This window comes from Melanotaenia boesemani, chromosome 20, assembly GCF_017639745.1.
Source record: "Melanotaenia boesemani isolate fMelBoe1 chromosome 20, fMelBoe1.pri, whole genome shotgun sequence".
NCBI classification, from domain to species: domain Eukaryota; kingdom Metazoa; phylum Chordata; class Actinopteri; order Atheriniformes; family Melanotaeniidae; genus Melanotaenia; species Melanotaenia boesemani.
Genome location: NC_055701.1, coordinates 11,833,967 through 11,857,050, shown reverse-complemented (window position 1 = coordinate 11,857,050; position 23,084 = coordinate 11,833,967). Strand labels below are relative to the sequence as shown.

The 23,084-nt window shown below is 38.6% G+C and overlaps 3 protein-coding genes across 4 annotated transcripts; 1 reads left to right on the top strand and 2 right to left on the bottom strand.

Annotated features, from left to right (window-relative positions):
• Window positions 1–1,282: 1,282 nt before the first annotated feature.
• On the bottom strand, window positions 1,283–6,441 carry vash1 (vasohibin 1). 2 transcript variants are annotated; one of them, XM_041971489.1, is made up of 8 exons: window positions 6,235–6,441; window positions 5,513–5,763; window positions 4,968–5,071; window positions 4,620–4,676; window positions 4,160–4,234; window positions 3,383–3,764; window positions 2,653–2,762; window positions 1,283–2,456 (listed from the first exon to the last, which is right to left on the bottom strand). In XM_041971489.1, the coding sequence occupies exons 2-8, from the start codon at window positions 5,732–5,734 to the stop codon at window positions 2,384–2,386; spliced, it is 1,023 nt and encodes a 340-aa protein (XP_041827423.1). In that variant the 5' UTR covers window positions 5,735–5,763; window positions 6,235–6,441; the 3' UTR covers window positions 1,283–2,383. The 2 variants fall into 2 exon arrangements, with proteins under 2 accessions (XP_041827423.1, XP_041827424.1); XM_041971490.1 differs by having other exon boundaries at window positions 4,983–5,071; window positions 5,513–6,441.
• Window positions 6,442–6,708: 267 nt separating this feature from the next.
• Window positions 6,709–9,772, bottom strand: fcf1 (FCF1 rRNA-processing protein). Its single transcript, XM_041971491.1, has 8 exons — window positions 9,696–9,772; window positions 9,139–9,203; window positions 8,918–8,989; window positions 8,683–8,831; window positions 8,493–8,565; window positions 8,316–8,403; window positions 7,094–7,188; window positions 6,709–6,960 (listed from the first exon to the last, which is right to left on the bottom strand). Exons 1-8 carry the CDS (start codon window positions 9,696–9,698, stop codon window positions 6,912–6,914), a joined length of 594 nt encoding a protein of 197 aa, XP_041827425.1. The 5' UTR covers window positions 9,699–9,772; the 3' UTR covers window positions 6,709–6,911.
• A 966-nt stretch (window positions 9,773–10,738) lies between these two features.
• Window positions 10,739–21,191, top strand: arel1 (apoptosis resistant E3 ubiquitin protein ligase 1). The gene is made up of 21 exons (XM_041971486.1): window positions 10,739–10,886; window positions 11,239–11,407; window positions 13,012–13,232; window positions 13,750–13,821; window positions 13,994–14,220; window positions 14,389–14,626; window positions 14,740–14,909; window positions 15,125–15,305; window positions 15,438–15,682; window positions 15,769–15,846; window positions 15,930–16,071; window positions 16,170–16,291; window positions 16,422–16,497; window positions 16,617–16,726; window positions 16,824–17,003; window positions 17,309–17,434; window positions 17,884–18,013; window positions 18,124–18,182; window positions 18,271–18,360; window positions 18,458–18,633; window positions 19,109–21,191. The coding sequence occupies exons 1-21, from the start codon at window positions 10,739–10,741 to the stop codon at window positions 19,209–19,211; spliced, it is 3,063 nt and encodes a 1,020-aa protein (XP_041827420.1). The 3' UTR covers window positions 19,212–21,191.
• Window positions 21,192–23,084: the final 1,893 nt, after the last annotated feature.

Sequence of the window (23,084 nt, the reverse complement as noted above, 5' to 3'; positions counted from 1 at the left end):
TTCTATAATGTTTGTGGTGTTTATTTAAAGAAGATGCCAGTTTCTGCTGTCATAATAAATATTACTTTGTTTTTTGAAAAGGTTTTTTTTTTCATATAGCAAAAATAGTTTTTTACTCAATGTGTGATTACCATTTATCTCAGAAATATGACCCGCAGTTAAATTCATGTAGAAGCAGTCAGTGTCTGGTTGCCTGGTTTAGCACTGAAGTGGTGACCTGAATGTCTGCTCTTCCCACTGTTCTGAGACACTCAGTTTGACTGTGTGCATGTGTGCGTGGTTGATGCATGAATGAATAATGCATGTTCTTCAGTGTAATGCATGATGGCACTCAGACTATATTTAAGACCCCCTTACTAACTGTGAATGTTTTTCTTATCAGTTGGACCACTTAAACTCATTTTCCCTTATTCTCTCATTCTTAACATACTGATTGATTTAAATATAATGAGGGATATTATGTTGTTTTATAATTCCCCCTATGGCATCAATTACATAGATGAACATGAAGTGGGTCAGTAGGTTTTTAACCAAAAAGGGAATTGTGTTCTCTTCATCTGTAACTCATAAACACTAGTATACAAGGTGTTCATCTTCTTTAATCTTATTGAAAGGATATAGGTTTAGGTATCTTTCTAATCATAATTTAAAAAGGCAACTGCAACATTATATCTTAGTAAGCTTTTTAGACTATCTCGACACATTCTTGGCAGTATTTTACCTGCCACAAAGTTCTCTAGGAGGTGTATTATTAGCTTATGCACCAAAGTGGATATGTGCTGTCTGCTTTTAATTTAATGCAACTGTACAAGACTTCTGTATTTGAGCCACACTTCCATCCATCCAGAGCAACTACTGCATAACATGACTGCAGAAAACTCTGGCAACATCTTGACAATGTAGTAAAAAACATGTCACCCTAGTCTTCATTTGTAAAGTAGTCCCACTTAGTCTGTTTTAATTCTATTGAGACTTGTGCCTCCCTTTTATAGAGTTGTTAGCATTGAGTTTCTTTTGTATAAACCTAACAGGGGTCTTGTTTGGAACGTTCAGTCTGCTCTCATCATCATCTGCCTCGGTGCTTAAAGCTGCCCTTCAGTTGAGGACAACCTGTGCTCCAGTTGGAAAAACTGGTCGACAGAAAACTGGCGCCATTCCCTGGCTGACAACCAGATGACTAATTACACTGTACAATCTCATTAACCACATAAATTCAGGGGTTTGGGGACATTTTAAAATAAGGATATGGTCTGAAGAATGAATAAAAAAAATTGCTTAACACAAACTGGAATTACCCTTTATTCTAATCATGTAAATCAGCTGTGTTTTGGTACAAAACAAAAGTGGTACGAAGCACTGAAATGACGGTAGACAACACCCACTGTACAAATAAAAACATTGTCTATAGCAACATTCAAAACAATGTGTGGTGAATATGAAGTTTTTTTAACAGTGATCACCAACACTGAAGATAGTATAAAATGACAGAAATTCTAATAAAAATACAAAATCCAGATAAAAGTGCTGTAAACAAACTTCTTTACACCTTTGCTTTTACACAAGTCAGCCACTTGGAAACCATTTAAGGCAAGTGAATGTTGCTACAAATAAAAATAGAAAACAATACAGAACAGGTATATCACACCTAATGCAGCCTGGATCAGTCAGTCGCTATTATATTAGTCATCTTGATAGCTGTTTTGGTTCATGTGACAGATTTTAAACCCTAAAGTCTGAATGATCCCTGATTGAGATCAACAGACACTTTCTCACACAAATTAAATAGCATGCTAAATACTAACCTCTGGGAGTTGGAGGCCTGTTACACCATTTTGTGTTTGGTTAGAAAATTAAAATGTAGGGCTGGATAATACTCTTTTCAAACAAGGCACAAGGGCAGAGGTCACGTATGTGTAATCACTGCCTAGCAGAATCTAAGTGGATTTATATTAAATGACAGGACGACTTTACAGATTACAGACAAGCCTAAAGCACAAGGATATGTGATATGTTCTGTAGAACATCTAGAAGAAGTGGTGCTTCTTCTCAGCTTCAGAGAAAGATAATATTCCTGTGTTAAAATAGCAAATCTTCACCTATTTAAAAAAAAGAATTTTACATATTTCTATGCATTTACTCCCTCTTAGCATGAGTTGGGAGCACCGCCAGCACCAATTACTGTGAACAGTGCTGTTCCAGACAGAAGCCTGTAGCAACACATGAAAGATGAATGAGGCATTTGTTTCAGGAAGAAAAAGTTGCTGGTGGCCTATTCAACACTACATCTTGTGAACGGGCCAGTGTGTACATAAACAAGTTACACTGGCCCCATGAAACAGCTGTGTGGGAAATTTCACAAGCAAACAATCCAAATTCTTCTTCTTTAGACTCGAATTTGGTATCCATTAATGTCTGTTGATGATTTCTGTTCCAAAATCTTCTTCTCTCCCGAAGGACTGCAAGAAAACACAAAAATATTAGTGAGGTTTGTTAATAGATGGAGTAAAATATGACTAATCGAAGAACTAGTTCTTTTGCCTTAAAAAATTTTCTGAAGTCTAAATATGTTGTAGTGGCAACAGAAGGCTCATATCCATGATGATCGTGCTTGTATTTTTATATTAAGCATCCAGATCATGCGCTCAATCTTACCGTCTCTCTACTCGGCTGATCCTCCGGATGGGGCTGCTTGGTCCTCTAAGAGGTGAACCCATGCTATTTCTTCTATCTTTGGTGGGAGAGGGAGGTGCCGGCTTTCCTATCTGCAACCACAGTTTGCAAAATAGATCAACTTAACCAGAATTTTAATCACTAACCCCTACACAGATGAGTTAATGTTTATATCCTCTCTGTCCTGAGTGCTAGCAGCTTAAATCTGTCCATGTCTTAACGTGATTGTGCAGAGTACTCTGTGTACAAGACCAGCTATTGATGGATTGAGCCATCCATGCACGAAGCATAGCGGAGCACATTCAAGTCAGTGCATCAGTTTTATTACACATAAAGCTCTGCATCATGGCTGCCCTCATTATCTTAGCATAAGAGGTGATGAGAGAGCAACGCTTGAGAGAAATTGCCTCTCAAAGAGCAGATCAACTAATTGTCACTGTGAAATGAAGAAACAGCATGTCAAAGGAAACCCAATAAGCAGTTAGAACTGTCCATCTGTTAAAGACTAATTATTCCTTCTTATTATTGCAGCTGGTATTGTTGTAATTAGCAAAATAATATATAAAAAAGCTAAGTTTTAACATAAACAACAAATGTGTTTTTTTTTCTCAGAACACAGGAACATTGACTACAAAAACAGTAGCAATTAGTAAAATAATAATCAGCAAAGCTACTGCAAATATGGCGGATTTTGGTAAAATCTCCCTCCTACCTTCAGCCTCATATCTCGAGTGTGTCTCTCCAGCTCCTTTCGTAGCTCTTCCTTGCTCAGCTTGTCTACATCTAGTATCGAATGTTTCCACTCTATCTGCTCCACACTGTGTGGGTCATGAGACACATATTGGCCGATTTTGACCTTGCGCAGGGTGTGCCAGTAGCCCCTGTAGGATCGTTCAAATTCCTGAACCAAGTCCAGTAGTGTTCGGAACTCCAGGGGCTTGAACATGAGGTCCTCCCTTCGGCTCATGCCCAGTGCACCAAAGCGTCCCCCGCTGTGAACTCCCAGCACAATGTGGTAGAAGTGGTTCCCTGAGAAATGAGACTTAAAGCTGAGGGGAAAACGCTCCACACCTGGCATGTTGTTAGTGAGGTAACTGTGTCAGGATCAAGGAAATGAACATCTAGTATTTAATTCATAAGTATGAAGACAACATAATGAATAAAACTCCTTTCAAATCATTTAGCTTTTTCTAATCAAGCTTCTTTATTGCCTGATATTAAACGGAACTGTCAGCTCATGCAGCTCATGTTGACTCATGAAGAGGACAGATTAAAAGATCTGGATCCAGGCAGGCTTCACTATTATGCAGAGAATCCTTCTGTTCTGTCTGTTATATCTGAAAATATCTTCAACCAAGTTTGGAGCAACAACACAGATTATGCCTGCCAAAAGCAGCCTGCAGTCACTGTAAACTGAAGGACCATTAACATAATTCAAAGACAGTATACTGCAATAAATATCATGCAAGATGCTGAGCTGTAAAGATACATCCCCAGGATCACTGCCTCCAAACATTTGATTGGCAGAGCCTCTCGTGTCATCTCCTTTGCAATGTCCATTAACCTGTGCAAAAACAATAGAAAAAAAAAATTTTAAGGTTGTAATTTGTCGTTTTATGATACAAACACAGCTGTGAATGTTCTTTATTTTGCACACACAAACTGTTATTGATTTCATGCAACTAAACAAAAACAAAATCTATGAGCCAGGGAAACAAAATCTAAATCTGATAAAGTGAAGTCAGGATAATAGTTCAAGGCATCCACTGACTGACATTAGTTCCTACTCACAATGCCCAGGAGTACTCTAGAAACACATTTAATCCATATGCATTAGCTGTCACTGGCTAAGCCTTAAGAATCCAAAACAAACACCACCCTTTATTACCCTTCCTGTGACTGATGCCATGAGCCTCTGTGAGGACTGACTTTAAATAAGATTTGCTTACGCAGTAAGAGGACGGCTTTTCTTTATCTCAAAAAACTGTGTTCCTGTGTGATTGTACCTGTAAGACATGGTTAAGGTCATACCAAAACAGAGTAATGTGACAATGCTTGAAGGGGAAAACTGCTTAAGTACTTTGTGATATTCATACTTAGTCGATTAATTATGGATGAATGTCTTCCTTAAATGGAAATTAAGCTTTTGCTTAATATTGAATGTAGCATCTACTCTGGCCTACACTGTACATCCAATGATTGCCCCACATTATGAGTTTGTAACAAAACAGTAGATCAGTGCACTCTGAGAGAATAAAAAAACACACAATGTGATTATAAAGGTTCTAACCACTAACATGGTGAAAGGATACTGCAATTCCCTGATGTACTTCTGTATGGCTTCCAGGCGTGATGGGATAGGGGTTGTTGGTTGGTAGGTAGGCACACTTGGTACTGGAATCTGTGGGACAAACAACTTCATTCCCCAATACAATCCCAATCTTCTCTGCAACTGGAGAATGATGTCTTGTTTGCCCTCTATGCTCTTCTCTATTTGGTTGAAATAATGACCAGAGTATCTTTGTTACTTTATAAGCAATGTAATGTCAAATGAATTAAATGCATCATTCTTTGACTTCTATTGGTAAAATCCAAATGTGTTATGCAAAGGAGCTTGGACACTGTTTGTTACAGTTATTACTGCACTGAAAACACTAAGCAGCAAGCAGTCCATTACTTTTATTGAATTTAGAGGCACTTGGGAAATAAGACTAACCCAATACATTTCCACCAGACATACTGCAGGTGTAAATTTGTCTTTCCATCATGTGAAAGTTCCAGATTACTGGTGTGAAAATCAACGTGCAACCATCAGCTGCAGCTTTTATATTCACCACCTTACCTTGGGCAGGTCGGAGGCACCCCTTATCTCCTTTGCCAGTGCTTCACCAGTGGGGTGGATTCTAGCCACATGGCGCCACATCCTCTCCCAAGTCTCTTCATCCACCGGGAGTCCTCCTCTATTCACATAGAAAGGTACTCCTCCATCCCTCAACTCTTCTTCACCTTCATCCTCCTGCTCCTCATCTCTCTCCTCCACTGAGCCCACGGTGGCCCTCAGCATCCCTCCTTTGCCAGGTGGCCAACAAAGTCCTGGAACAGAAATGTCCTTACTGATACCTTGGATCCTTTTTGCTGGTTAATCGGCTTGCAGGTTGAAACAGGTTCCAACAGCAGATGGCCAACTCATGACATCCAGCAGATTATGGCATCAGTGTCTCACAAAGAAGTCATTGCAGTTGGGATTAAAAGTGACGTTATTAAAAAGAACTTTAATAGCTAGAGCAGATTAATATGAATCACTGGTTTAAATGAATTATAAAAATATATATATTACTTTGGTAAAGAAAGACTGCTGTAAGTATCCGACACTTCAGGGGGAAAAATCAAGTAAAGCTTAGGCCATGGAATAAGCAGCTATTCGTGTAAATCAAGAAATAAGACATAAAGGTGAATTAAGCTATGATATAAAGAGTGTTTAATAAAAAGCAAACACAAATCTATCGGCTTTATAGTCTGTTGGAAAACAGACTGAAAGCAGTAAAGTATTAAAAATCCCAATTCCTTGAATCGTTAGAGGTCATTCACGCTACTGATATCCAGCAAATCGCTGCTCGTTTGAGAGTCCATCTTTCCGACACTCCTCATACGTCCAGCTCAGGCCTGTTATAGATCATCTCCTTCTCCTTCCTCCTAAGTCACCCGATTCATTGTTCCTGCAGATGCTCTTCTTGGCTTCAGAGCCCAACCAGCCGCTCAGACACTCCCCGACTTCCGTTTACCACGCATGCGCTCTACTTAGAGGATGATCTCAACGGCGACAAGTGCTGCATTTAAGTGCTCCTCGTAAGATATGAGATCCGCTAGATATATTTCTATAAAAGATGTGGTTACTGTAAGCACGAAAATGTCAGATTCAGGTGGTGTTTTGGAGAATCACATTTCTTCAACAAAACTATGAATCTACACGTACAGTATTGTGGTAAATTAGCCCACAATACTTCTGATGTTTTATACTAAAATAAATAAACAGGGTCATCATTTTAACAATGAATTTATTCACACAAAAAGCAACATAAGTTTCAGGGCAGCAAAACAAAACCTTATTTAACTTTTGAGATGAAAATTCTATCAAACCCACCCCATCCCAGCAAATGAACAAAACCTCAATTTTTAATGTACACAAAAGAAACAATAGGAATCTTCAGTCTATTTACATGTCCAACTCAGCTGCAGAAATATTAAAACCTTGGAGCACCATAGTCATCAGGCATCCGTTCAATATTATACCTGCATTTAGGAATAGAAAACATTGTCAGGTGAAAGCATTCATATTGTTATTTCTTTTAATTCTTTGTTGAATGAAGAATGAGGTGGAAACATTAACAAAGCTTCCAGATACTTGACATATTTGGCAGGTTACCTGTGGTTTGAGATGTACATGATGGGCACTCCAGGGATTTTTCTAACCCTTCTCTTTAGATCTCTGTCCACAGTAGCCAGGATATAACACTTGTGCTGCAGAGACAGTTTTCATGCAATTGATCTCTTTCCTGATACAGTAGAATACACTATAAAACAGAAGTATGTATAACGCTGCAATATATAAATGGTGAATTAATATAATCTCATTGTATTAACTTTGATTCTTAGTTGAACATGAGTATTTGCAGTCCCACTTAAAAAAAACAGCCAAAACTACATACCTCAAAAAAGGAACTGAATGCAGCATAAAGTGAGGGCAACTTTCATTGCCAAGAATTGGATCTTAATTTTTCTGCCAAGACTTCACATTTCCATACACACACACATTTTTCAGCTGCATTATACAAAGCATTAATTTAGGATGTCCACTGCAGCTCTGATTAGAGGTACTACGGCTGATTTCATACCTCTTATTTACTGTGGAAACTGTTAAAAGTTAATTCCACGGGGCTTCACATGCCCTTCCTAATTTTTACTTCAGTGATGTTTTGCCAGGGCTGTGTCCACGAAAATATTGGTTACCATCCGTCATATTCTCACAAATGTCTTTATTTCTGCTTTAGATGTAAATCGAGACTTCAGTATAACAGTTTTATGATCAGTTATTTTGTAATTTAGTTAACTTGAAATCAGTTTCATTGTTACAAAAGCTTAAGCCAACTGTCACACAAAACATAGCTTTGTGAGGTTATAAGTAACTATGAATCCAATATATTACCTTTTACACCAAAAGCTGCATGTTTAAAATGTCCATTTACAATGGTTGTAACCAGGACAGGGATTGTGTTAGATGTTACAGTAAATAAACACGTGTATTTTTTTTTTTTTTTTAAAAAAAAGCTCACACTAGGGTCCGACCACACAACAAAAGCACTGCGTCCACTCCAGTGTTGTGCATGCACCACGGCTGATTGTACCCAAAGCTGATAAACACAGCAACTGCAGAGTAATTTGACACAAGACTAAATTCTGATCCATTTCTGATGCATTCGCCCCAAAAGCCAGATGTTTGCTGGGGTTTTGACTAGTGTGAAAAGGGCTGCAATGGGTCTATTTTATACACACAGTAAGTGAAAACACAGTGTTCATTAATAATTGACTACGCATATTTAATTACATGTATAGAAGGATGAATATAACCATATATTTAAGTGATTTACCTGTGTTACCCTTTGGACTAAACAGTCATCAGCATAAGTTCCCTTGTGTGTGCATGGTAGGCGCTCAAACCGTGGGTCCTTAGCTATTCTGCCAGACAACAAATAAAAAAAGCCAAAAACATTTAGGTCGAAAACAAGGCATTTGTCTCATATATATACTTTTACCAAATGTTTTACCTGAGTGCCACTCTGTATTTCATTCCAAGCTTCTCAATCTCAGCCATCACACAGTCTGTGATATAAGGGATACCTGGATTAAATAAAATGTAAGAAAAAGAAGTGAAAAAAGTAATCAAATTAAAAGGTAATAATTACATATAATAGGACACTTAGCTAACATAAGCTTTAAAATGCTAATAATACTTACATTTTGCATACAGACAATCCATCATAGACTGCACAATGTCCAGTTTGGCCTTGATGGAGAAGTTGATGAAGTTTGTATCGACAAGAATGTGATATGGAGGGCCAAGCTGAGTGTTGTACTGGAAAAACAGGCATGATGGATACTTTGGGCTGCGGAAGGAGTTAAAATAAAACAAGTCAAGAAACCATCAACCACAACTCTGGGCACAATTCTTTCTCTTGTGCAGCTAACTTACACTTCTTGTTCCTTAAGCTGTGAAGGGTCTTTCTTCTTTTTGTCCTTGGCTTTGGCACGGTCTTTTTCTTTTCTACAAAATAAGTGAGAAGCCTGTGTTTGCACGTATTTTCTATACTGTTGTTGTATCAAATTCAATGGATAAATAAGCTAGACAGGACTGAGTTAACACTTCAATAGTTTAGTGGTATTAGCAGGAATGTAAACACTAATAAGACTTACATTCTTTGATCTTTCAGATTAATCATTCTCTTCATTGCAGCAAACCTCTTTGTTTTCTGTTTACCCTTAATACAGTTAAAAAGATACAAAAAAAATGGTTATAAACCGAATAACACATTAAGAAAAAGAAAAACGTACAGCATCTAGCAGCAGCTTGTCGGAAAAAAACAAAAACAAACAGACAAAAAACCTAAAAACATTAAGCTTTTTTAAAATTGGAATACTCCCTTGTGGAAAATGACAACTCTAAAACCTAAGTGTTAACATTTTAAAAGATATAAGGCCATCGAAATTAAAAAATACTACAAATCAATTCTTCGGACCTAACTTAAATATATTTACATGAAACTTATTTTTTTAACAGCTGACGTTTTAACACTATAGACTTAAACTAGATGCTAAGCTAACTGAGCTAACGGTACGTTAGGAAAGACGTCAGCCATGTATGCCCGCAATTTCAATTCAACACCTAACTAAAGCACGACATGGCAAACTTGACTAGATGAAAACAGTTAATTAATTCGTGCTGCAATTGCAATAATTAAACTAGTCTTTACCATGTTTTAAATTTCAGGGTACGGCTCTGACTATTCCTTTCCCCTCGTGTGTCGATACGTCATCAAAAATCGACGCCTTTCTGCGCATTTTCCGGTTGCTATGCTAACAACTGACAGACGAAGGTACATGCATTATTTTTTTGAATGGATTAACTAATTAAACCACGACAGAGTGTGACTTTATATACACTTCGTATTACAAATTATGCATATCATGCACGTGCTGAGATGTGTGTTTCGATAACAACTACGGGCAAACGACAAGCTTTCTGGAAGGGCGCTTGGCTAGCTGTTAGCATTGTGTTGTCTTTCTGTTTATTTAATGTATATCCAATGTAGCAGTTCGTCACTTCGATGCTAACAGTCGCCTGTAGGTTACCTAGCTTTCCAGGTGTCAATAGACGAGCGAGAATTGATGATGTTGCAGTTACCCTGTTCATTTTTCACGGTCGGTATTTTCTCGTTTTATAAGGTCACTGAAGCCACGATGAACTGTACAAAAGCTATAAGCTAAGATACCTACTGGCTTAATTGTCTGATATTTTATGCTAGTTGCAACGATTGACAGCTGTAACTGTTCTTTTAAAATCTGAGCTAGCAAAACCAGACAGCTCATCATTATCAGCGTGAGACAGATGCACTGGATTGTCGCTGTCGGAAGGGATTTAGAGTGCAACTAGATTTAGATTGACCTGGTTTGTTTAATAGAGTTTACTGAGACTTTAATCACCCTTTTCCAGCCTTAATTTCCATACACTTTTTGTTGCTGTAGATTCCGTGTAATGTTTCTTATGCATCGCTGCTCTTAATCATCTTTTCTCCGTAAAACAGTGAACAGTAGAGCTTTCTGGCCTACCCATTTCCATTACCCTTTTTGTTTCTTACAAGATGACATTTACTGAAAACTTTAACCCTTTATGGATTACCTTGATCTTGCCGTATTGAACACGTTTTCTTCTGCTGCAGGAGATTTAACTAGCCCAGTGGTGTGTAGCAGTTCTGTGTGTACGGAGGGGTCTCAGTGAAGGCTGAAAGATGGTCTGATGGACCGCCGCTTCTTCCTGACCTTCCTGTTCTGCTCAGTGTTGTGGGTCTCTTTCTGGGAAGGACGCTGGAAGAAAAGAAAAGAAAGCCAGATCGAGGAATGGCTTCAAGGACACAGCCTATCTCAATACAAGTTTTTATTTGAAGGTCAGTGGGTTCCAATTTTGATGTAATATTATCCTTACCAATGCACCATAGAAATGTACTTGATGGCTCTAACTAGGGAGCACCAAGTAGTGATATGCAGTGGGTTTTTGCAGGAATTCTAGTGAAGTAAAAGTGCCATATCTAACTGGATTTGAGTTGCTTTAATTCAGCAATGTTGTATTGTTTGGTTTTTAACATTAGATTCCCAGTCAAATTCCTAGCTGATGCAAAAATGCCAAGAGAAGTGTAAATGCTCATAGACTTATTAGGCCTCATCTAGGACATTACTGATGTTGTTTTGCTGGACTCCATGTGCATGGGAATTTTTATGTGGGGTTCATGTGTCATCCAGATGTACAGACGCTGGAAGAACTGAGTCTGAGTGCACTGAGTCGTCTGGAAGAGGTGGTGAAGGAACAGCAGCGCTGGAGGGAAATTGCAGAGGCTCACATCCAGCTCCTCAGAGACTTTGCCTTCCAGGAGTGGCTTTGCTCCCAGAACCTGGAACACTATTACCATATGTAAGCAATGAAAGTTTTTATCTTGATCATTTACCTCAATGTGGTATACATTTGTGAATAGCCTGTCAGTGTAGGGTGTTTACATTATTATTATCATTATTTATTATTAAATTAGTTAGATGGTTATAAGCCAGGCTTTATGCATGTTAGTTACATTTATATAAGTCCACTTGGGGGCAGCCTTTCCATCCATGGTTAGCTGAGTTTGCTGACACTGAGATGTGTGGCTGCAGTGTTTCAGAGGGTCACTGCAGTAAGAAAATATTGTATGGAGACCGTGGGAATTTGAGACCCTGCAGCAATGCAGATGTGTGTGTGTAATAGTTGCCTTTTATTAAAACAAAATCAGCCAAACAAACAGGAATTCATGGTTATTGCTGTATATAAACAGTGACTCCTTGTTTCCAACAGGAAAGAAAACATGTCTAAAGGTCAGTAATATTTTAAAAAACCAACACCGTAATGTTAAAGAAGAATACTGTCAGACTTATTGAAAGGCATACAGCATTGCAAAATGAATATATTACATGCACATTGCATTATGTCACGACTCAATTGTTCTTTTGATTCACTAGAAAATAATTTATATCCTTATCGCTCATGTATTTGTGTTACAGCATAATTGAATATTTCATCAGTGACAAACTGCAATACACTAGCACTTGGGTTTTAATCACCCTTTTCAGAAATGTCAAAATATGCTCAGAAACATAATATGAGTCCCACAATAAAGTCATAAAATTTGTCGAGAACACAGAAAAATCAATGACAAAAACTCAGTTCTTTATTTGTCAAGGAAAATGAATTAATATGAAATGTCTTTGTTAATTTTCACACTCAACTGCAAAATATTCAGCAAATGAAGAGGTTACAGCTGCAGACTCACATGTCTCTTTTTACTTCTTAGAAAAATAGTCTTATCGGGATAAGGTAATTATACAAATAAAAAAATAAAATACAACAGTGTATGCCAGTTATTTCTCATATATCTGTGTGAACTGAACTGCCTATTAAATAGCTGTAGAATCACATAGCTGGTGGAGATAACTGTGTAAATACATTTGATAATTTTCTTTTTTATGTAATATTTTATGTTTGTCTGTTTGGCTGTAAAGCTCATACACTAAAACAATTGCAGCAGGTGCTTAGTGCTAGTAATGTCAACAGACAGGGTTTGTGTTACAGTAATGACTTATATGAAAAAAATATGTTAATGTTTTCAAAAGTTAATAATTTATTTATTTAGCATTTTTATCTCCTGTTTCCACATGTGCTTGTCTGATGTTACCATTCAACATATAGACCATTTAGGTATTTTGTGATGTTCAGATGCTGCATACCTCTCTCCCTTACTTCTCACTGTTGACTTTACACATTTGTTTAGCTGATAAGACTGAGCTTCCCATCATGAAGAATTTCACATAAGCTAGTTGTTACTTTTGTGTGTGCGGCTGCCTGTTCAGTGCAGTTAGAGCAGGAGACTTGCTCAGTGGACATTTAGTTACAGCAATCATGCTGGGGTTGCATTTCTAAAGGCTTAAGCGAAAAGTTTCTTTAGTCATTTAGCTAATTTACATTTTTTCCCCTTTTGTTTCCTGCTGCAGATTGAAGACCTTAGGTTGTATGAATCTGGATGACTTATCTCAGTTTGACAGTCAACTGCAGCTATCTCTAGCTGCCTGGGGCTACTATTACGAAGACTACATAAAGTTGTCTACAGGCATCAAAATCCTCCAGAGCTCAAGGGGAAGTCGAGATCAGGACTACGAGATCCGGCTGGTACACAGCCTTGCTGAGAGGCGTCTGAATGAGAAGTGGTCGATCGGTGAGTCTCTGACAATTTTCTGCCCTTTTAAGGCTTTTAGTTTTGCTTGCCTGCCACAGCTGCGAATTATCAAGAGGCATTTATAATCAAGGTATAAACATGAGATGGATTGCACTGTTGCTGAGAGATTTTAAGTGTTCTCACAAATGTTATTGCTAGAGTCAGAGCATTCAAGTGTCGTCACGGAGAGGTCTACTTCAGAAAAACAATACATTCACTCCTACTTACAATTGTTAGATAATGTAAAAGAATGTTTTTACTTGCTCGTTAGCATTCCTAATGGTTAGACATCCCTCCACTTGCCTCGTAGTTTCTCTCAGGGTGTGGCATTCTTTCTTCAGGGCTGACTTTAAAGTTTCACTGCAAAGCTCTAAGCACCCTGTTTTAATGTCACTTTTTTTGCATTTGCTATTTCTTGTAGAATGAAGAACAACCCCTTTGTTAAAAGTGAATCTTTTTTTTTTAGAACAGGAAGTGTTCTCAGTTTCAATTCTTCATTTTCGTCTTGTCTTTTCAGCTGGAGCTTTCCTGTTTGGCTGTACTGTGGCACTGTGCTTCTTGATCAGGGACCTCATGTTTTACGTGATTGGTGGGTCCAGCGTTACCTGTTTGGAAGAAAACATAGACTGGCATTTCAGGGTTGAAATTTATGCCTTGATGACTTGTTCTTTTTCCTTTTTGCATGGCTAAACGCAGCAACATTTCAAAACCAAATTAACATCATGATTGCAAGTTTTAATTGTTTCCTGTCTTTCTGGTAGGTGGAATTACTGTTTCCATCATAGCGTTTGTCTTTACCATCAAGTTCCTCTGTGAGCTTGCCGCAAGGGTTGTTAGCTTCCTTCAGAATGAGGACCCAGGACGACGGGGAGACCGCAGCATCTACGACTATGTCCGGGGCAACTACTTGGACCCACGTTCCTGCAAGGTTTCTTGGGACTGGAAGGAACCACAGGAAGTGGGGCAGACGATGAGCTTCAGAGTTCAGGTGATACTGGATTCCATATGTTTTGAGGCAAAAATGTAACACAGGTTGCATCCGGACTTTTTTAAAGATTATGCATTTGCAGCTTTTTCAAGAATATTTAATTTGGCAAAACAACTTTTCTCCAAGGAAAAAAAAATTAAAATGGTTTGTCTTCTTTTGTTTTCTCAGCTCTTCTACAAGAATGGTCAACCTTTCCCTGCCCATAGGCCTGTGGGACTGAGGGTCAACATTACCCACATTGAACTGGCCTTGGACATCCCTGTGACGCAAGAGGTTCTGCACGACCCAGAGTCCAATGTAGTCAAAGTAGCCTTTACAGTGCGCAAGGCTGGACGCTATGAGGTTGCTGTGAAGCTTGGTGGCCTCAATGTGGCCTATAGCCCTTATTACAAGATATTCCAGCCGGGTATGTCGACGAAGAATATTGTCAGGGGCCTTTTTTGGTTTCTGTTATTATACTGTCAAAACAAAAATCTGTGTTTTTGTCTGATTATTTTTCTGTACTCCTATGCTCCTCAGGTACAGTTGTTCCATCCAAAACCAAGATAGCCTACCATTTCTCCACCCTGGTGCTAACAAATGGCCAGCAGCACACTTTACAAATTGAACCCAGGGATGAATATGGAAACCCAACCAGTAACTCCACTTCTCTCACAGATGAAGCCAACTACAGCGTCCATATGCACTCTGTAAGCGAGAAAGTCCTTTATTTTTTTTTTACCAATTTCATCTTATGATCTATTTTTGTTATTTTTTTGCCTGTTTGTTGTTTTTGTTGTCTTGGCTGTGATTGTGAAAGTGAAACCCAGCATTTCCTACCTCTTTGTTAACACCTGCTGAAACAGTAGTTTTTTAGTTTAGCTGAACTAAGCTTATACTCCTGTTAATTTTTCTGCTTTTCCAGCTTGGCACAGTAGATGATGACAACCTAGAGGACTTTTACAGTAAGTCGGTTTCACTAAACAAGCAGCAGTGTCAAGTTCTGCTGAGACTGACCCTGAGGAAAACGGGCTGTTTCAGAACTCGGATCTCTTACAAGGATCAGCCGCTCAGCAACGGGGAATTCGACATAATTGTTCTCAGTGGTGAGCAGCCTTTACATCCTGAAGAAACGTGGTTCTCAACCTTTTTCTTGGAACCACTGGCCTGTAAGACTTTTCCAATACAGTTGACCTGCATTTTCAAAACCTAATACTCAGTTTATTTGCATACTGCAGAGAATGAAAAGGCCTGTGTGGAGAAGAATGTGTCCACTCCAGGCATAAGCATCTACTTTGAGGCATACCTTTACAGTAGCGGGAATTACAGCAGTTCATCATGGCAGTTACCAGCCTCCTCTTTGCTGGCTCCTCAGAGGAGGCCCTCCATGGGAGAGGAGGAGGAAGAGCATGACTCTCCTGTGGAGGGGCAACCTGAGAAGGTCAAGAAACCAAAAAAGGTCTACTGTTACATATCGCCAAAGGTAAGCGAGAGACATTAATGTGAGGGGTAATTTATACTTTTTTTTTGTAATATAAAATGGCTCTGACTTGGGCTCTTTTCAAACAGCAACTTTCTGTCAAGGAGTTCTACCTAAAAATTATTCCATGGCGCCTTTTCACCTTTCGAGTATGTCCAGGAACAAAGGTAAGCAGAAGTGATATAAAAAATCACAAGCAAGATGCTACTTGGACTTGATTTCACATCATTCATCTGATCTCCCTTTGTAGTTTACCTATTATGGTCCTGACCCAGTTCATAAGTATCTAACCCTTGTGGTGGATGATGGGATACAGCCTCCTGTGGAGCTCAGCTGCAAAGATAGGAACATCATGGCTGCCACCTTCATCCGTTTCCTGCACAAAAACATTGGTTTGTTTCAGTCTAATGAAGAGGCTGTTGCTTTGAGATGCAGAAAGTAAATGTTTATTTGAGGAGACTGTAGCAGTAATTTGATGTGATCTTTTTAGGCGGCTCTGAAACCTTTCAAGATAAGGTCAACTTCTTTCAACGTGAACTCAGGCACATCCACTCCAAGAGACCTCGCACCAAAACCTGCCTAAAAATCTCTCGACACACCATTCTAGATTCAGTGAGTGCTGCTGCCTTATTGCATTATAAGACTGTTTTATGCTGTGTGTTCTGAAAAAGAGCAATCCCAAAAATGAAGTGAACCCTGTGATAATGTTGACCCTCATTTGTTTGTTTTATTTTTCCCCCAGTCACTAAAGGCCACAAGAAACTTCTCAGTATCAGACTGGAGTAAGAACTTTGAGGTTGTGTTTCAGGATGAGGAAGGTAGGCTGAACTTATTTAACAGGGTTGTTTACATGATTGCGTTCTAGTTAAGTGTCAAAAAGTGTACTTAAGAACAAAACAAAAGTAGATATTAAGGAGTCTTTGGCATCTGTTTACAGCCCTGGACTGGGGAGGTCCTCGCAGGGAGTGGTTTGAGCTGATTTGTAAGACCCTTTTTGACACATCCAACCAGTTGTTCACCCGCTTCAGTGACAATAATCAGGGTCTTGTAAGTTATTCTTTGAAACCATTTCCAAATTCAGTGCTTAGTCTCCGTTTTAACTGTATAAGATATAAAGACTAAAAGATCATCTTTCTTCATCCAGGTGCACCCAAATGCTGACAGGCCGCCCTACTTGCGGCTGAAGATGTATGAGTTTGCAGGGCGCATCGTAGGGAAGTGCCTGTATGAGTCTGCATTGGGTGGATCTTACAAACAGCTGGTCCGAGCTCGCTTTACACGTTCCTTCTTGGCTCAGATCATTGGCCTTAGGATGAACTACAAGGTATGGAAGATTACCACAGAGAAGATGGTTCTCTTGGGATTGGAAGGCTCTGTTTTCATTATTTATCCTCATGTGTCAGCTGGTCTGTCTCATCATTTTAACATTCATCATGAAATGTGATTTGTTTCTTGGGATTATTTATACAATGGCAAGCTAGCTAGCGTGTTGTGCTGTTTATCTAACTCTGTGAAATTATAAAATAGTCCACCCAATCGTCTTTATATCCATCCCCTCGAGAAGAAGAAATGCAATGTTTATTTAAAAATGTCATTTTCCTATGTTTTCCTTTTGTTTTCCATACGCAGTACTTTGAGACAGATGACCAGGAGTTCTACAAAACTAAGGTCTGCTTCATCCTAAACAATGACGTGAGTGAAATGGACCTGGTGTTTGCTGAGGAGAAGTACAGCAAGTCTGGACAGCTGGAGAAGGTGAGGCAACACTTTGGAAAAGAACCTCCCCTTTTATCTGTGATGTAATTTCACAGTAGATGGGAGCAATAAACCAAACAAAAAGAACCATATTGCTTGTTTGGCAAGAATCTTGTTTTTCTTAAAAGAAGGAGGAGTGCTGCATTTATATCATGGTGGATGAGTAGAGTTTGGCATCCATGCCTTTTTTTTTTTTTTTTAACTTTGTGGTTTAGCATGAAATTTAGTATAAAGTTCTAGACAATAGCCAGCTTTGTATTCCACATGTTGAAACTGATGAGTTTAATGGTCTTTTTATAATTGGATAAATATGTTACTGTGTCAAACCTTGAAATAGTCGCTGAAATAATTATGAATCAGCAGACAAGGGTGTGCCAAACACTGATCTGAGAATGTGTCTTAACTTTTACATGTCCAAATATTCTCTCTGCATGTCTGCTCTTCTGCAGGTGGTGGAATTGATATCAGGGGGAGCTCAGATCGCTGTTACTAATGAAAACAAGATGCATTATCTCAACCTTCTGGCCCAGTACAGACTGGCCAGCCAGGTGAGGGATGAAGTGGAACACTTCCTGAAAGGTAAGGAAACTAGCACAGCTGTGCTTTCCCATTTTGTTCCAAATCCTTTCATTCAAGCTCCTCTGTAATCTGCTTGTAATTAATGTAATTTCTGGTCTGATCAATTGCAGGTTTGAACGAACTGGTTCCAGAAAATCTGCTGGCCATATTTGACGAGAATGAGTTGGAGGTATTTGTGGTGTTTCTAGTAAAAATCCCAGCGATCTTTTAAAAGAGTCAACTTGTAATCATTCATGTTTTCCTTTTAATCCCACCAGCTGTTGATGTGTGGCACGGGGGACATAAATGTGCAGGACTTCAAAGCTCACGCTGTGATTGTTGGAGGATCGTGGCACTTCAGAGAGAAAGTCAGTAATTGGAAATTTTATCTCTTATTTCTTCTAGCAGCAGGACACTGAATACATTTTTATTTATTTATATATGTATTTTATTTATTTATTGCAGGTGATGAAGTGGTTCTGGACAGTGGTGTCCAGTTTCACCCAGGAAGAACTGGCACGTCTGTTGCAGTTCACCACTGGTTCATCTCAGCTTCCCCCTGGGGGATTCAACACTCTTTGCCCCTCTTTCCAGATCATTGCTGCTCCCACACACAGCACTTTGCCCACTGCACACACCTGGTAATTACAGGCAAATGGAAAGACTTGAATCAGCAGTGTTTCGATGAGTCACACTACCTGTCAACTACATACAGTTTAATTTAATTGATATTTTTTGAATGATTCAAAAAGGAAAATTTTGTATTTTTGGGCAGTATGTTCAGTTGCATATTAATATTTGTGCTGCTGAAGTGGGTTTTAATGGTACCAGGAGGATTATTTTTGCAGAATTTTGTAGTTTATTAAACAGAATTACTGTAATTCATATTAAATGGTATTTAAAAGCAAAGTGAATCTATGTGATGCAGTGAAATCAGCTGTATGACACTTGGAAGTACTTGTATTTAATTTGATTTGTGTCTTTTTTTATTTTATTTTATATATAGCGTAAATTTAAAAAATATAATATCAGCATGAGAGCCACAATTGTTTTGGTTGTTTGCAAATTATACATAAATGTTGTAGACATTACTGACTCATGTTCTTCTCTGTGCAGTTTTAACCAGCTGTGCCTCCCTACCTATGACTCCTACGAGGAGCTGCACAAGATGCTGAAGCTGGCCATCAGTGAGGGCAGTGAGGGCTTCGGGATGCTCTGACTTCTTGTTCACTGGCACCGTGGTTCCACTCACACATGTGGAGACCAGCACAGCTTCACTGCCCTGCTGTTCTGCGTTCATCAGTATTTAACAGTCCAGCATCTTGGCACACCCTATATATTCTCTCTCAGAATGGGAGGGCTATTCAGGAAGTTCCCGAAGACTGTGTTTAAAGTGGGACTGAGTCATATGAACTCTTAAGACTACTGTATGTATATAAAGTATCTCATTTATTTGATTAGAAAAAAAAAGACAACAAAACATGGACTGCTGAAAAAGGTGATGTTAGGGCTAGTTTTACTCCTGAATGCAAAGTTTGCTTAGCTTTATATGTTTAATAGACAAATGATGCAGGAACAAAGGCTCCGAGTTATAAACTATTTAACAGCTTATTTTGCATTTTGCAAACTGAGAAACTCTCATGTGCAACAGCAGCCTCCATGTGATGTGGGTGACACATGCATTCACAGCACTTTGGCCTTAACTGATCAGGGACTGATGTGTGTATGTAAATATATAATATCACTCTTTATTTCAATATTTGTACATACTGGTGTGTAAACATAGGCTTTCATCTTATTACCTTTTGATTTGACATTTGAGGTGAAGGGACTTCATTGTTGCTGCACTTTTGCCAGGTTGAGGTGAGGGGAGTTTTAAAAGAAGCCAAGTGATTTCTGTTGTCTGTGTTTTTAACTTATTAACTCTTGAGATGTTTTTTTGACCTATTTTATTGAATGTTTTTGTTATGTTTCATAACCTGCCTTATTCACACCCTTTGCCTGGGAGAGGTGCTTAGGTGACAGAAACATAGTCAACAATTAGTAGTTATGACATTTCCGTTTGTGCATGCGGGGGGGGTTACTGTGGGAGAGTGCTGGTTGGATCTTGGATTTACAGCCAACATTTTGTTGTGCTTTTTCCTTCTTCATTCACAACCTTTTATGGGTTTACCTCAGAATCTGCCACCTATGCATCCCCTGACAGCTGTGTATGTTTTCATGCATGTATGGAAACACATGCACACACACTTTGCTCATAGTTGCCTCCTTTCAGTCCTCACTGTACAACCGTTAGCCATATACTCCCTCATATTTTGTAAATTTAAAAAAAAAAAGGGTTGTTTGTTTGGGAAAATATATCCAGGTTGTTTTTTCTGTTGGACTGTAAAACTATTTATTTTTAATGTTGTTAGTGTTGTCTGTCCTGAGCCAACATATGTTTGTTCCTTTTTTCTGTTTTGATTTTGTTTTGTTTGATTTTGTTGAAAGAGTTTACAAGATCATTGGCCATGTTGTAATGTGTGCTGCCAGTCTGAGTATTCTAGGTAAAGTGATGCTTAGATTCAAAACATAAACAAAAACCACACTCTGTGGCGTTTTACTTGTAATATGTTCAAATTCCCCACAGGGCACTCCAAATGCATTTTCAAATCTGATATTGCTCTCAGTGTTGGCTTTCATTTTCACATTCCCACTTAGAGATTTATCTTGAATGGCAAAAACATCCCATTTAGACTGTAAGTACTTTAACTGGTCTTCAGCAGTGTTGAGAGGTTTATGTAAGATTTTTAGGAATTATGCTTATTTGGGTTGTGCAATGCTGACTTGATGTACTGAGGGTGAGCACCCAAATACCAATGGATGACATCATATTTATTTAACATGAAGGTGAAGTATTACAGACATGACACGACTAAGCAAATATAAAGGAAAATTGTCTCTGATTTTATGTTTATTTGTTTTGTTTTTTTTTTTTTTTTTTTTGGAACATCCATTTGTCTGTTTTGTTTGAGTGGGTTTCTGGGTTAAATGGGCTGCGTGTGAATTTTAGCTATGTAGATATTGTGATATTTGCCTACGACTTTGAAGCTGGGAATACCCTTTTTTATTTTTAATGGCAAGCCTCTGCTGATGAATGTTTGAAGATTTTCTGGACTGTAAGTCCTTTGTTTATTGGAATAAAAAAAACTGGAATAAAGGCTTATTTGTGTATGTTTAAAAGTGTATAGCAGTGTAATCTGGACTAAAGGTTTGAGAAGTGGTGCGGTAAGCCAGAATTCACTGAAAAACACTAGACCTCTCAGTTCTTAAGTTTTGTGTATTAAGCTCCAATGATTCAATAGTTTAACTATCAATGTCTCAACATTGTGGAGGAATTTTGATTTACTCTTCTTTACATTCATTGACTTCATCAAGGTTTGCAAACAATCATTATGTGGAGCTCTCTAAGGTCTTCTCAAAACATTTTAACAACGTTGAACCACTTACGACCCATGAGACACATTGGCTAAAAAAAAAAGGATAAGAATCATTCTGGTGAAGATTTGCTGGTTTGCTTAGGATCATGACCCAATTTGGATCAAGGTTTAGCTGTTAAACAGATGCCTTCTTATTTGACTCAAGGATACAGAGTTCATGTTTGACCCATGGCTGCAAAATGAGTCCAAATCATCACCTCTCCGCCATAATGATGGACAGATGTTATTAGGTGTTTGTGCTGATATGCAGTTTGGTTTTCATCAAACATGGTGCTGTTTATTATGACATCTAAACATGACTGTTGCTCAGTTACATCCTTCCATACTAAATCAGTGCCTCCATTTTGCCCCCCTGCGTGAGACAAAAGGCTTTCTTTGACCAAATTATTGTTTTCTATTTTGTTTTCTAGAAGGTTTAGAATTGAAATGGAGTTTACTTCTTTGTCACCTCACTGAAGACGTTGAAAAATTACCTCCGTAATCAGGCAAGTTTATGTTTTAGACACAAGGGGGCACCAGTTCAACATTTGACAAGAACTCACTGCAAGTGAAGTGTCCATGTGTTGTGTCATCCCTTGAGACAGCTCAGCCACAGTAAATGAAGAGAGGCTTTCCTGTCTTTAGCTGACCATCCGCATTTGAATTCTTAATTACATTGACCAGAACAAATTGAATCCATTTCTTTACCACCATTTCCCAGCACACTCACAAGTAGACCATAAACACATGAAAATAAACATACTTCATTCATAACTGCTGCGTTCATGTTAGCTCCAGGTTTAATGAGGTCAGTCTTTTGTGAGTGCTTTTGTATATGTAGCTGCTGACAGCAAAATGGAAAACAATTGGCTTCCTTCCCTTTCAGCATATGGATATGTGGCATAACTGACGGCTATGTCATCAAAGGATGCTGTGGAGGAATACTCTTTGTCGACTGAATGCTTTCTTCCTGAGTTACTGTCTGATATTTTTCTCAAGTAAAAAAAATCATTTTAATTGCTTTGCTGTGAACATGCAGGCTGCATAGCCCTCCTTCCATTCTACAGCCACATGTTCCTGGCATGTCTCCTCTCACTGTGGTCTGAACACTATCAGGAGCTGGCTGAAAGGCATCTTGAAGCACTTGGAGGCAGGAGTCCAGTTATTTGGTCTTGGCATGCACCTGTGGATTTGCATAATGGCCTCACTCAAATTTCCCCAAAGGAATGTTTGCTAAAAAAGGGACAACAAATGACAGAGTCATCCTCTATCCTTCTGTGAAACTGTACGAGGCCATTCTGCAACAACATTGTGGTTTTTTTATTTTTTAAGATTTTTTTTTGTGAGTTTATTTACTGATACAGAAAGTAAGGTTTTTCTTACAAAATGTCCCTGTTCTATTCCATAAACAGCTCCAGACCTGACTGTTGCTTGGACTTTGGGGTTCAGGGTTGCCAAGTTCCTGCAGGACTCAATTTATGGGTGGTGCACAGAGCCTCTTTTTCCACCACTGAGTCAGATATTCTGCTTCAGAGATGTCCATCAATTCCCAGCATCAAAGTTAATTGTCTGCAGACAGTGATCTTTTTCAGGGCAGACAACACAAATGTGGCATTCCTTATGCATCTTTAAAA